The sequence below is a fragment of the Stegastes partitus genome, unplaced genomic scaffold, assembly GCF_000690725.1.
Source record: "Stegastes partitus isolate 25-593 unplaced genomic scaffold, Stegastes_partitus-1.0.2 Scaffold514, whole genome shotgun sequence".
Taxonomy (NCBI): domain Eukaryota; kingdom Metazoa; phylum Chordata; class Actinopteri; family Pomacentridae; genus Stegastes; species Stegastes partitus.
The window spans coordinates 369,597-384,234 of NW_007578245.1; the positions used below are offsets into that span (position 1 = coordinate 369,597).

The window sequence follows — 14,638 nt, forward strand, 5'->3', positions numbered from 1 at the left end:
GAGTGGTTTATTTACTGTTCCATTGGCAGCATGCACTTTAACTATACTGGTTATGTTTCATATCTCATCAGCATTCTTTACACACACAAAGGTAAAGTACATATCTGGCTGAGGAAGACTGTCACATTTATAGCAGTGAGAGAAAGCAGACAGCACCCTCCAAGTGTTCTAAATTTGTCATTGCAATTCCACAATTCATACTCATTTAATACAAATGAAAGTATGGAGTGGTGCTCAAAAAAAAAAAAAAAACGTATTTCAATTTTGACCTTAATTGACTGTATTTAGTTGTTTGTAGAAGCATTTAATCCTGATGCTTTAATCAATTTTAAAACAGACTGTTCAACAAAAGGATAACAGGATAAACAAAAGAACATTTTATTTAGGTTCAAAATTGTGTTTTTATACACTGAATTGTTTTTTTCTTCTTCTTAGTCTTATCCCATTTTTTAAAAATAAAACTGAAAACTTTTTATGGTCTTACCGTTATTCGTAAAATGAAGTAAACCTTTTAGCTCTGGTGTTGGTCTTCTGTTATTTATCACTTCTTGTTTTGACTGAAAGACCAGTTTTGAGAAATTTTTAGGCTTAGATATAAAATCTTTCATTTTGGCAGTCGGTCAGAACAAAAAAATGAAAATAAACGGACCCCTGCAGTGCACTTGACTTTCTGATATTGCCAACTCTTTGGCGCCTCGAGCCTCCGCGTAGAAGAAGAGCAGCAATACGCACTTGTTGGGCTCACATCTGACCCCTTTGCTGCGGCTGTTTGCCTCACCTTGGTGCTTTTCAGTTCAATTTTACTTGTATTGTGTAGATTTCACTGCGGTTTTATGTCCGATCAGCAAGACTAAACACATCACAGACATTCTTTAAAGATGTTAGCCAGACTGTAGAAAGTCAGGATGCATAAAAACAACAAGTCTGCAAACATTATACATACATACTGAGAGACAGCAACAGACACATGCCAGTTACATGCATGAACCCAGTGTGAGAGATAACACAGTCCGAGGTAAGGCTCGGCGTGTTGCTGTTGTTTCTCTCCTGTATTTGAACATGATATTTGTGTAAACAGATTAGGATTGTGTCTAATAATTTCAACACAGTTAGCCCTACAGACCAAAGGAGATGCCTCTTGTTGCTTAACAGATAATTCAGCTTTATTTAAATCAAATATTGGATTCGCCACAGGCAGCTGTTCCAAACATTTCAAACCCCCATTAAATTAAACCCAATAGAAACACTCCTCACATGTCCTCTTCCAAACACAGTCACGCACATGGAAAATCAAATTGAACTAATATGGCTGCGCCAGATTATCAGCGACAGAGCTGATGATGAGGAGGCGTGTTCTATTTTATTTTTTCTTACTCTAATTATCATTAATTACTATTAAATGGAGCATTTCACCCCCATATCTGCTCAGCGACATATAAAATGTGGAGGATCTTGGATTAAAATCACATCAGAGCATCACTGTGTGGCTGGTTCTGAAGACAGACGCAGAAATAAATAAAGAAAGCAAACTAAATTTGGGGTTTTGTTAAATTACCGATGTAGTATGACATGCATCAGAATAATTGATGAGTGGAAAGATGATGATTTATAGTTCTGTCATGAGGTAGCACGGCATAATCAGAGTGTGATTGGTGTGTGTGGTAGCAGGCCTTGTCTGTTTGTTAGTTTTACAGATCTATGCTCCAGTTAATCTGAAGGAGGCGGGGGGACGCATGAATGGAAGCTAAGATGGAAAGCGCAATTTCTAGCCCAGTGCTTTTAAACAGTTAGCGCTGAACACCTGTCCTCCACTATCGACTTGCTGTCTTCATATTTCCCTATCCCCCAGGGACCAGGCCACCCATCATGCTATAAAGATGCTGTCGTGACCCCTTCACACACACATTCCAGACAGCACTGGCCAGCCAAGTAATAGTGACCCTTCACACTCTCTTCAGCATTGTTTTCACAGGAGTGTGTTTTAAACTCCACTGAACCTTTTAATACATTAGCAACTGGAGGATTTATGATGCCTTCTCTCGCTTATTAATTTGTTTCACCTACGCACAGAATCCCCGGTATTGATGAATGATGAAGAAGCCTGTTTTTATTAGCTAATTTCATGGCAGCAGATGATGCAGCACCTGGCCTACAGGTATATGTGATCTAATATTGGGGGGTAGTCTGTGATCTACATCCTGTGCCTATCTGCCATAATTTGTAAAGTAGAATTCTACGGTTTAAGCTGCTCCATTTGCTAAGTGAGACCAAGTGAAGGCACAAATTCATGACCAAGAGGACTGTATACATGGGTTACACACATCCCAGATGGTCTGTGCCAGTCTGTTTTGGAGTCAGATCTTTAGGTAGACTTTCAGTCTTTGTTGCCTTAACAAATCACTTGAACTCTGAAATGAAGAGCTGAATTAGTGGCCCCAGTATTTCAAGCAATGGCACCTGAAAATGTGGTAACAATAAGTAGGTTGCTTCAGTCTGCCAGATACATTTTTGTTTTTGGTGAGTATTAGTTAGCCCCCCCATTCAAAGCTCTAATGTTTTCAGGAAAGTAAATTGACATGTTGGTGCTACTAAGTACTCAGTAGTATAATGCTGCTAAACCCCAGTTCTAATTTTAACCAACTCTGTCACATCTGTCACACTCTGCTGCATAATCTGTCTGCCTCTGTTCAGCAGACATTCAAAATGCAGTGTTGCTGATTAATCTGAATAGACTGGACCTGTTAGATGGATGGAATTGTTACTAGTAGTTGGTGCTTTTAGACAGGGAGGCTGATGAATGATGTAGTGTTGCAGGCTTACAGGTCTGCAGTAGCTCCTCTCTACTGCTCTTTCTTCCACTATCTCTGTGTACAGACATTACAGCCTCTATTTTCTCCTTGTGGTGCTCTGCATCTTCCTCTTTTTTTTTTTTTTTTTAATTCTTCATTTGGCCAGTATTCTCACTTTATTATGGCCCACGCTGGTCTTTTATTGCTCATCAGCAGCAAACTTTGTATAATTTGTCATTGAGGAAATGTGAATGAGTACTTTTGGCCGCCTCTGCCGCTCTCACCTATAAATCTAATTAGATCAACGAGGGCCCTAATCACTTCCTCTCTCACCTTGATTACATTTATAGACATTCTGTCGCTCAGCATGCCTCTAACCGAACATTCATAATTACTCTCCTCTTGCATTTGCTTATCTTTATTCTAATGTACAGTACATGCCAAACTCTTTGAAAATAAGGGAGGGTGAGAAGTTTATGAAGGTGAGGAAAGAAAGGTTTAGAGCCTTTGGGAAAAATCTGAAAATCATTATCTCTCCTTTGTGTTTGAAATAAGTCTTTGACTGTCTTTATAGTCACAGCAGGTCATTGTGTATAAAATACTGAAGTGCTACCACAAAAAGACAATCAATATTAGGCTTTGGGTCAGGCTTTTTGCTGATTTTGGTAATGAAGAGTGGTAAAGTATTGCTTTTTTTAACAACGATTTAGAAGGCAGGACAGCAGTGCAGTTATATAGAATAAGATTGTTTTGCATTTAGTTGTCAGAGATAGAAAATGATTTTTAAAAAAGTCTCCCTGCATGTTGAACTTGCGCTGCCATTTAGACGGGTTGTATTTGTCTCCACAGCTCCAATATGTATTTTTCCTTTGATACCCTTGTCAGTTTGAATTAATAATTGTTGTTTCAAAACCCTTTTTGCACTTTGGTGACCACAATTTATAAAGTATATCACAAGTACAGTTTTTTTTAAAAAATGTAACAGCGCAAATTACTATTTTTATAGTTTTTTGTTTTTTTTTAATTACTTGTACTTTTCTCCTTTTCATTATTCTGGTGGTCTGGTTGAGTGCAGATAATGGGAAATTCCTAATTATCACAATGTTCGGATGTCTACGTGTTAAAATGATTTAAAGAACTAGGGCGGTGGGGGTGATATGCTCCAGGTAAGGTTGAAACTGTGGATTACAAGTCTAGAAGTCTTTAAAGCTAATGGATGCATGTGTCTGAAGGCTTATCAGACGCCAAAAATGTGCACTGAGGTTGAGACAAAATTTTACAGCTTAAGAAATTTTTCACCGGGATCTTGATTTTTTTCCTCCAAGATCACTGCAGCATTAACAAGTAATCCATCAGCAACATGCAGTTGGCAAAACAAAATGCAGAGCAGTCTGATTAAAGTTCAACCATGTTCTACTGAAGACATCCACTCAGATATGTGCATAGTCCTAGTGTGGGCCTGCGATTCTTCATGGAGGGCTAAAGTTTAATTAAACATCGCCTTAAATGTTGTACTAGTGGACAGTTAGAAACCCCTTGTCACATCTTCCTGCATTTCAGTGATGTCGACTTTGTCAGACAATTTTTCTTCTTTATTTTTTTTCTGAAATTGAGAATCCAACAAGCATCTGAGTCTGTGCAGGAAGTGGTCAGCTCTGTTTTTCTGTCTACAACTGTGTGACAAAAGGGGAGAGTGTGTGATTTCCATTTGTACAACTTATCATGTTACTGTTTATGATAGGAGAAATTTCAGACATCTTTGAAACAGGTACAAACAGGCTCTGAAATGGTTCAGTTGCAGTACTTTAGAGCTGATCTGATGAAACATCATGGACTGGTTAGACCCTTCCCTTTACACTCCAACCCGGTGACCATTGACAAGATTGCAATCAATGGCAACAGCTCAGTGTCTGTGCTAAAGAATGTAGATATATACAATATCTATGCCAATGAGCCACAAACCAGCTCTGACCTATTGGGCCATAGTGTCTTGTGGTGTCTTGTGGTATATGCCATAAGATGTCTGCAATGGATCCTTTGGGTCCTATAGGCTGTGGAGGGACTCCCATGTCTCTGGCTTGTTTCAGTGCATCCCATGGATGCTTGATTAGGAGTTTGACAGTTAGAAGGCTGGGGCAATGCCTTGGACTGTATGTTGCGTTCCTCAAGCCATTCCTGAGCAGTTTTGCAGCATGGGAAGTGCAGTGTGCGTGGTCTTCTACCAGAAGCGTGGAAGCTTGAGGGTTCTGTGTATTGTCTTAGCTGTTCCTAGGAATGCACTATTATGAACAGAGACCTTGGATGTTTTACCTGGAATCTGCTCGAGCCACTCTGATGGGATTAAGGCTGTGATCATAAATTGCAACATCCCCAGTGCCACACCATTTCTCTACCTAAACTGAACATTAAAACATAACTGCATACAGCTTCATCTTTTGAAGTACATACTCATTGTAAGTACACATTCAAGATGGATTCATCGCTTCTGGCTCTGACAAGTCTTTGGTTTTAAAATACTCCATTTTCAGCAGTTACCATTTTTATGAGTTGGAAGTTGAGCAGCCATGCCTGCCCACATCCAAGCATCATTAAAAGGCAGGAATACTGAACAGTTGGAATGCATGTGTGCCAGTGAAACAGTAACCTCATGCTCAGTGGTAGTTTAGTTGAAGCGTTCCCAAAATCAACTCCTCCTACTACATTGACTACCACAGTGAATCCATACCCAAAATTTGATCCCACATTGATTTTACCCTTTAAATCATCTGACATGATATAGGATTTAGGTTTAGGTTTATACAATGTGACTGTAGATTCCTGAGAAGGGTGCTCAAACTGAAGGTTTCTATTTCACAATCACTGTTTCGCTAAACTAACTTTTACATGTTTAAGCTGATAATGTCAGATTGATGACTTTCTTTACCATCCACATGTGATCTCTATATGTTCCAGGTTCAGCTGATCCACTACAATCATGAGCTGTACACAAATTATACAGAAGCTGCTAAAAGCCCCAATGGACTGGTCATAGTGTCTATATTCATGAAGGTAAGTCTCAGACATATGCTTATTAACTGTCTGCTAACAATGCATAGGATGTATTCACACATGCGAATTGAATTTTATCTTGACATGGCACCTGCAGCTGCTCTGATAACCTTCTATAATGGGTTATAGCAGAATGCAGGACTTGACCTGGTTTAAACATTAGGCTGCAAGATAACTACTGTATACAATACAGTGATGGAACCTGTACATCATGTTCTGTATAGGCAACAAGTACAGCAACACGGACATATAGTCATGAACAAAACTTTACATACACTTGATGTATGACTCCAGTGATTCCTATAACCCTTCATTTTTTAGGATGTAATTACTGATATGTGAAATGTGTGCAATAGTGTGTTTTTATTCTTGTATAGATTTATTATAGGTCATCTGGAAATACAGCAAAATGTGCTGAGTCAAAAGTAGACACACAACAACTTGAATGATCAGTTTTGGTGATGTAGAAAGCTCTGTCAATCACATCTTCCTTCTTGCATGGCTTTTAACTTCTTGTGAGTGATTATGATTGACTAGAACTGCTGACTTCCCTAAAACAATTTAAATAGAACCCATTTGATACACTCACCAGACTCAACCACAAACGCTACTGTGGGAAAGTCTAAGGAGCTCAGCACAGGTCTGAAAAAGCAAATCATTGACTTAAGCACATCAGCTACCGAATTCCAAAATCATTTGTAAAATCAATCATTCGTAAGAATACAGTGCAAGGCATACTTGTGTCACTGCCATGATCAGGAAGAAAACACAAACTAAAACCTGCTGCTTCGAGAAAAATGGTCAGGATGGTCAAGAGTCAACTAAGATTCATCAAAAAGCAGGTCTGCAATGAATGAGAAGCTGCTGCAACACAGGTGTCACAGTAAAGTGTGTTTTACATCGCTATGGGCTGTAAGAAGGAAGCCCTTCCTCTAGAAACACCTTAGAGCTTGACTGAAGCTTGCTGCTGATCACATGGACCAAAAAAAGGGCTTTCTGGAGGAAAGTTCTGTGGTTAGATTACACAATAGTTGAGCTCTTTGGCCACAGTAATAAATTATGTTTGAAAGAGAAACCTGAGGCGTTAAACCCCACAAACACCCTACCTACCCTAAAGCAAGGTGCGGGTTATATTATGCTCTGGGGCTGTTTTGCTGCCAGTGGAACTGACATTTCATAAAAAGCAAATGGAATAACGAAAGAATATTCTTCAGGAAAACCTAAAATCATCAGTTAAAAGATTGAGTCTTCCAAACTTCTGGGGTGTTCTTTGGGTGTTCCAACAGGACAATGACTCCAAGCACAAGGGAAGTAGTAAAGAAATGGCTGCAACAGGCTGGAATTGAGATTATAGACTGGTCTCCCCAAAGTCCTGACTTTACCACCATTTATAACCTTTGGACTGTGCTAAAAAACAAGTCAGAAAGCCAACAAGTTTAGTTGAACTGTACCATTCCTGTGAAGAGGAGTGGTCAAAGATACAACCTGAAGCTTGCCAGAACCTTGTAGACAGTTACAAAAGTGCCTAGTTCCCCAAATATTAGTATTTTTGTATGTATATTTTTGACCAAGCAGATTTTCTTATATTTCTTGAAGGTCTATAATAATCAAATCAATCAATTCAAATCAAATCAAATGCCTAAGTTAAGATTTTTATGGTGGTAAGGGGAAGGTAGGGAGACTGGGGGTGGGAGTTCAGTTCATGTATGGGCCTACAGTAAACCAGAGCAGTGGAAGTTACAGTCCACTTGAGGTGATGTAGATTCCCAAAACTGTAAAACTTTCTCCTCTCCTATTCTGAGTGGTAGGTGCTCCTCCTGTTGCTGTCTAAAGTCAGTGAGGAGCTTCTTTGCCTTTTTGATGTTTAGCGACAGGTTGTTTACTGCACACCATCCTGTTAGATTGCAGACCTTGTCTCCGTAGGTTGTCTCATTGCCATTCACCCCAACACCATTGTGTCATCTGTAAATTGTATTTGTGAGGTGAGTAGGTGTGCAGTCACATGTATGGAGGTAGTAGAGGCTGCACTAGGCGCACATCCCTGTGGTGCTCCTGCGCTAAAGGTCAGGCTCAGGGGAATTCAAGGGCTGAGTCTCACTCTCTGTGGGCGGCTGCTGTAGGGTAAATGTTTCTGCTCAGATGGGTTTTGAATGCTTATGCAGAATTATTACACAATCTAACTGATACTCGACCAACGGAGGACTGTAACAATGCAGCATATGAAGCACCTCTTGTTTGCACTGTTGAAAAGAACTTTAGGAATGATTTGGGAAATTAGTTTAATTTAAGGTTACTTATAAAAGCTCGGTAACTGGCATCTATACAAGTGAGTGACCAAACTGTGAACAGCAAAACACTGGAGGCATTGAACTCATAGTGAAGTACATTTATTAAACTACAAACATTTATTAAACACAATAGTAACTACTAACTATGACACAACAATAACACACTTAAAGACAAACAACAAAACAAGCAATGCAGTGAATGTGAGTGAGGGAGAAATGAAGGAAGAGAACACAACATTGCAACGTAATATTGGGGTCAATATTACAGTGTAATATGATTTTCATGAGAGGAAGCACCTGAAAGCAGCCACTGATTTGATAGTAGCTAATTAGCAATTTGGAGGAATTTGGAAGGATGATCGAATTTAGAGTTGCACCAAGTTTCAGTGACTGAAAGTTACTTGCATGCATGTCATGATGCTGCTGCGAAGCTTCTGCTGATGGGTAGTCTTCGGGTCAGCCTGTGGATGTGAGTCAGAACAGTGGTGGACAGAGTGGAGCCTCCGAGCTGGTCTTGAAGAACTTGAGCAGAACTCAAGATGGATTCTTTGGAAGAAGGAATCCGGAAGGATGAATCTTAGAAAGGAGGATTTAGGACAACTCTTAGGAAGGTGGGCTCAAGACAACTCTTGGGAAGGAGGGCTCAATGTGGTGCTTTCAGGTATGGTCTTTTAAAGGGGGGTTTTGCATGTCATTAAGTCAGGAGGAGGTCTGGCACAGCCTGTGTTGGGGAGGGCTGATGTCCAGATGTCCCTCATAGAGTTTCATTTTCAGATACCTTTTGTGGTTTATCTAATCTGAAAATAGTGTAATATGGTGACACTTTGTTTACATGTGTGCATTCCTGATACACAGCTAATCAAAATAAGACTAACCACTTATATGATATCACACAATAAACATATAGTTTGACACCTAAAAATATAAGTAAAATATATAAGGAGAGTGCATGGTGATCAAATTAAGGTTATTGACAGCACTCTGTTCAGCAGTTCCTTTAAATGAATAATCATAAAGAATGATTTAGTCCAAGTCGTAGAATAATTATCTGTCTGTGTCCTAATGTCAGTTCAGTGTTCCTTGTGGCATTGTTGGTGGGGGTGAAATCCTGTTGATGTTGCTATCGGATTCTGACCCTCTCTTCCTGCAGGGTCAGAAGTTGGTCATTGCATGTCTGGCAGCCATTTGATTCTTTGTGGGCCTGATAGTGACTGAGGCATAAGCCAGTCTCTTGGTTAATCTAGACCCAATCTACTTTTTTGTTGGTGTCTTCATGTCTGGAGGTGTGTGTTGTGGGATCCTCAGAAGATCTGCTTACTTGTGGCCTCCTCCTGATACCACAAACACAAACTGGAAGGTGTCTTGTTTTAATGCTGACCATCTGATGGGATGCCTTGTTGTCTCTGCTCTGTTGATCACAGTGAACCCTGTTTCCAGTCTGTGACTCAAAAGAGATGGAACTTGCTTTTTCTCCATCTTGAAATTGATTATGGCTGGCTGATCCTACACTACTGAGGAAGTCCTTTATCCACAGACACACTTGGTTACTAAGACCCAGGTCTTGTAGTTTCCTGACCAGCCTGTTGGGGACAATAGTATTAAAGGCAGAGCTGTAATCTACAAACACCATCGTAACAGATGCAGCAGTGGACAGGCTCTGTATGCTTCAGTGATGTTGGGGAAATGAGTCCAGTGTGTTTTCCCTTCTGGTTGAGCATTGTACATGTTGTTCAAACTTTGGAAGCACAGGTTAACATGATTAAAGCCACCAGCCACTCTGAAAACCCCTTCTGGATATGTGGTCTGGTGTTTGTTAATTGCTCTTAAAGTATGGCCGAGTACAGTGTGAGCATAAGCATCTGGTGGAATGTATACGGCCATACCATTAAAGGCAGAGAACTCCCGGGGCAGGCAGAGGGGCTTACATCTAACAGCCAAAAACTCTAGGTCAGGAGAGCTGTGTCTGTCCATGATGGCAGTGTTTGTTGTTGTTGGTACAAATACAGTCCACCCCTGCGGGTCCTAAAGGAGTCTTGGCTTCTGTCGTTTTGGGGCACCAGCCCAGTATCCTCACATTTGCTTGAACTCTCTTTGACACCTCCACTGTCTGCTGCCCATTGTGATGATCCAAAGAGACCCCAGTGCTCTGGTGTTCTCCGCTGGAACCCAGTTGGTATACTGAAAAATGCCCAAGTTGAATTGTTGTTGAGCCATCCCAATGTGTATCAACAGCTGTCGGGTGAATTCCCAGAATACAATCAAGCACAACAACAAACTACAGCTCTCAGTTGCTGCATCTAAGTCTATAAAAGAACCAAACATGCATGATTCCTTTTTATGACAAAGACGCATGTGTTTGAACACAGTCATTGTACACTCAAGATCATCATAGTATACATGGTCTTTACAAGTGTATGTAAACTTTTATTCATGACTGTAGTCGCAACCATGAAGGAATGTTATTCCTCTAAATTCTATTGCTCCTCAGGCTGTGAAAAAAATAGAACAGTAATATAATAAAAAAAACAATATACCACATAATCTCTTCCCAGACAGAGTTATAACTCAAAAAAGAACACACAGATAAATCATCAAACTCGTATCAACATTACACTGATACAGGTTTATACAGCTCACAAAGTGGAGCCAAGTCACAAAGCGCATTAGAACAAAGCAGCCACTGCCATCAAGGAATACTGTTGCCATGAAGGGATGTGCATGGTCCACACTGTTACAGCCACATGAATGATAGGACCTATGGTTTTGGAGTAGATAATTGCCCAGAGCATCACTCTGCCTCCACTTGCTTTTCTTCACCCCATAGAGCATCCTGTTGACATATTTTTACCACTGCATATTAGGAACACTCCACAAGACATGCCATTTGGGAAGAACCCCACTAAGGAAAAATAGCTAAGCATAAGGCTTTGAACAACTTTGACATAGATCAAAATGTGGTGCTTGATAATTGGGTCAGAGCATCTCCCACAGTCCTTGCATGTTAGCAGTGGAGAGTCTAGACTGCTTATAATTCTGAATATGAATATGACTGATTGTCTGTGTCTATAGTGGCAACAGAAGAACCTTTCTGCAGGGGCTATGAACCTTAAGAGGACCTCAGTTCCTCTACCTACATGTCCACCAGGGGAACTAAGGCCTAATTGAAGTACCAGGAAGATAGTTTTACCCACTGTTGACTGGTCATGTGCTTTAGGACTTTACAGGAATTTTAAAAGCATCTAATTGCAAACAAGTTGGAAGAGAGTTAAACTTTTGGAGGAGGGGTTGCAGAGCTGAACTGACAATTACACTAATGCACTTGCCTGATTGGTTTACATGTATGTATAATCGAATGGTCACCAACTCTGGGGCCTCACAGGTCACTGTTCTCTCTCCCTGCCTCTGCCCCTTTTGCACCATAATGACTCAGAAATAATTTTATGCATCAGCAAGGGTGATGAGAAAGAAGGACAGGGCTGCTGTGGGCAACTTTGTCACATGATGTGAGCGGAAACTTCTACGGCACAATGTGAGGAAGACCAAGGAACTAGTTGTGGACCTGAGGAGGACCAAGATACTGGTAACCCCTGTTTCTATCCAGGGGGTCAGTGTGGACATCGTGGAGGACTATAAGTATTTGGGGATCTACACTGATAATAAACTGGACTAGGTGAAGAACGCTGATGCCCTCTACAGGAAGGCCAGAGTTGTTCCTACTTTCTCAGGGGACTTGTTACGGATCAGGTTTAATCGCGGACAAAAGACTCCGCAGACAGATCACAGTTCGCTATGTTTATTTATAAAATACAATGGCGGAGAATTACGCTATACAAAGCAAACAGAAACTGAAACCAAGCCAACACTACCGGCGATACTCGGAAAGCGCTATAAAAACAAAGCTACGCTATTCAGTGAAGGCTCCAAGGCAGGCTTACTGATGGGTGGGTCGCGAGGCGGCGTGTGTGTCCAGGGAAGACTCTGAGCAGGAGGAACCGAGAATGGGGATGGATGGAGTCTGTGGAGGGGAAGCCAGATGGTGGAGACGGAGGAAGCGGTGAGGCAGGATGGCTTTTCCAGGTGGTGGAACATGGCGGAGCTGGAACAAAGCACAGGTTAGAATTACAACGGAGCGAAAGCAACAGGTAAGCCAGGGCAACTAACAGGATGTGAGTTTACGATCTGGCGTCGGTTAGTGGCTTACTGGCGTCTTTTATGGAGCAGGGTTGAAACTGACTGAGGAGAATCCAGTGATTGCTAATCGGTTCCACTTGCCCGTACCTGGCTCCTCATCCACACACACCTGAGAGCGAGAGAGATGCCACTAAGCAGAGCCCAAGGTGGAGACTCTGACATGGCTGAGGTCCTTCAAAAATGCTGGAACATGTTCAGGATGTTTAATGAGTCTGAGGTGGCCAGCGTCATCTGGACGCCAGCAGACTGAACAAACTGATTCACCGTGCATTGACATTGTGGGGGTGGAGCTGGACCCTCTGATAGTGATGTCTGAGAGGAGGATGCTGTGCAAGTTGCATGTCGTCTTGGACAATGTCTCCCACCCACATCCTGACATATTGATCAGTCACAGGAAAACAGACTTATTCCACCAAAATGCACCATAGAGTGGAACAGGAAATCATTCCGGTCTGTGGCCATGAAACTATACAACTCCTCTCTTAGAGTGTCAGACACTTTGAATCAATAGGCTGTCTCTGGACTCATTTTGATTCACCAGCCAGCAATTACATCATGACTTGACTTGACTTTCCATAATGTGCAATACGTACTTCTCTGTGTAATAACACAGTTATAACACCTATATTACTTATTACACTGTATACTTATATTTCTATTATAAATATGAAATGAAATGAAATGAAAAATACTTTATTTATCCCAGAAGGGAAATTCAATTTGTTTTTTTCAATTTTTTTATTTATTTATTTTTTAATTCAAAATTTTCAATTTTTTTTCAAATATGTTTATTATATACTTGTGCTTTCGACTTCTTTATATTTTTAGGACATCTTTTCGTATTCTTGTTTAGCTTATATTTTTTCTACTGCTTAAATTTTTAAAACTTTAAATGGGAGCATCTGTAACATAAGTAACTCCCCATTTGGGATCAATAAAATTTTTCTGATTCTGATGTACCCCAACATTTTACAACCACATTTGACTGACGAAGAAGTACAGCAGGGTTTATAATCTGCAAGGTTCACCGTATAATTTCCTTAAGATTTTCATAGCTTCCTGCTGTTGCTTACACATAGTAAAATATAAAAGTAAAATAGTTGTTGCTTTTTGAAATATCAGTAGACTAATTTGTCTAATATTCATGGCTCATAAAGGTATGGTGACAGGGAATTTCCAGCAAAATTTAACACTTATTTGGCCCTGAAAAAGGACTTCACATTTGTGAAGCCTAAATAAATAATGAGCACCAACTAAAAACAAAGCATAGAGTGGTGGCACAGTTTGCTGTTAGTATGATAATGTACTAAATATATTGATCAAACATAGATAATACAGAGTGCAAATATTCTTCAAAAGAATACATCATGGGACTGCAGCTTTAGACTCTGAAGGAATCTTTAAGTTCTTGAAAAGTTCCCAGACAGAAATGCGGCTTGTATCATTCGTTATCCTATCGAAAGTTCATCCCAGTTCTCATCCAGTGTGACACTGGTCATCTCCAACCCACCCATAAGACTTGGTGGATGTATTGTTTTATGTCATCATTATACGTCAAATATGGATGTTATTCACAGTGACATGACGGTATCGTGGATTTACTTTGTACAGTGATCTCATAAAATGCTGAGACACAAACTTATTCACACTTAACACACTTATTCTCTGCATTTGTTTATACTGCAGTAGCCATGAAGTGTCAAGTGCAAAATTTGCTTCCAGCCCTCAACTCCCCTCCCTCTCTGAGCATCTTTGCCAAAAATCTTCTTAATGTCCAGCTCAAGAAATCCTGACAAACAAATAATTAGTAATTCAGTTATCCTGTTATAGTGAAATGTTATGCTTCTTAGATTTTTGTCAGTACTGAGCAGCAGTGTTCGGGTAGCGGCAGTACTTTTCTGTGCCTGTGTTATGTATGAGAGACTGCCATCTTGAATGAGCGGCTCAGAGATCAGAAAGGCAGCCGATGTACTCACCAGTGTGCGCAATAAGGCTGAAAAGTTCAGCTGCTAACTTCTAATTAGCTCCCCAATGTCAATGGGACCATCCTTTAGTCTTGAAGAGACAGAAGAAAGGATGACCCAGCTCTAGCCTCTTCGACTTTCCCTCTCCAACCGGCAGGAGAGTGTGTGGGAAGAGGTGTGAAAGCAGAGCCGGGCTTTGGAAGTGCAATGCTGCAGGTGTGGTTGGAGTAAATGGTCTGCACTTGTGTGATTGTGTGATGGCCTGAGAAAATGACCTCGTAACAGCACTTCTGCTCAGTGTAGCTGTCAATGAAAAGAAATGTAATGATATTAGTACTAAAAATAATAAAATGTATTT

At 40.6% G+C, this 14,638-nt stretch overlaps 1 protein-coding gene across 1 annotated transcript in view; it reads left to right on the forward strand.

Moving 5' to 3' along the window:
* Positions 1 to 14,638, forward strand: part of LOC103361575 (carbonic anhydrase-related protein 10) — a 354,679-nt gene that overhangs the window by 313,795 nt on the left and 26,246 nt on the right. Inside the window, exon 5 of the mRNA XM_008287693.1 lies at positions 5,742 to 5,837. Coding sequence (XP_008285915.1) covers positions 5,742 to 5,837 — 96 coding nt within the window. The remainder of the gene's footprint in view (positions 1 to 5,741; positions 5,838 to 14,638) is intronic.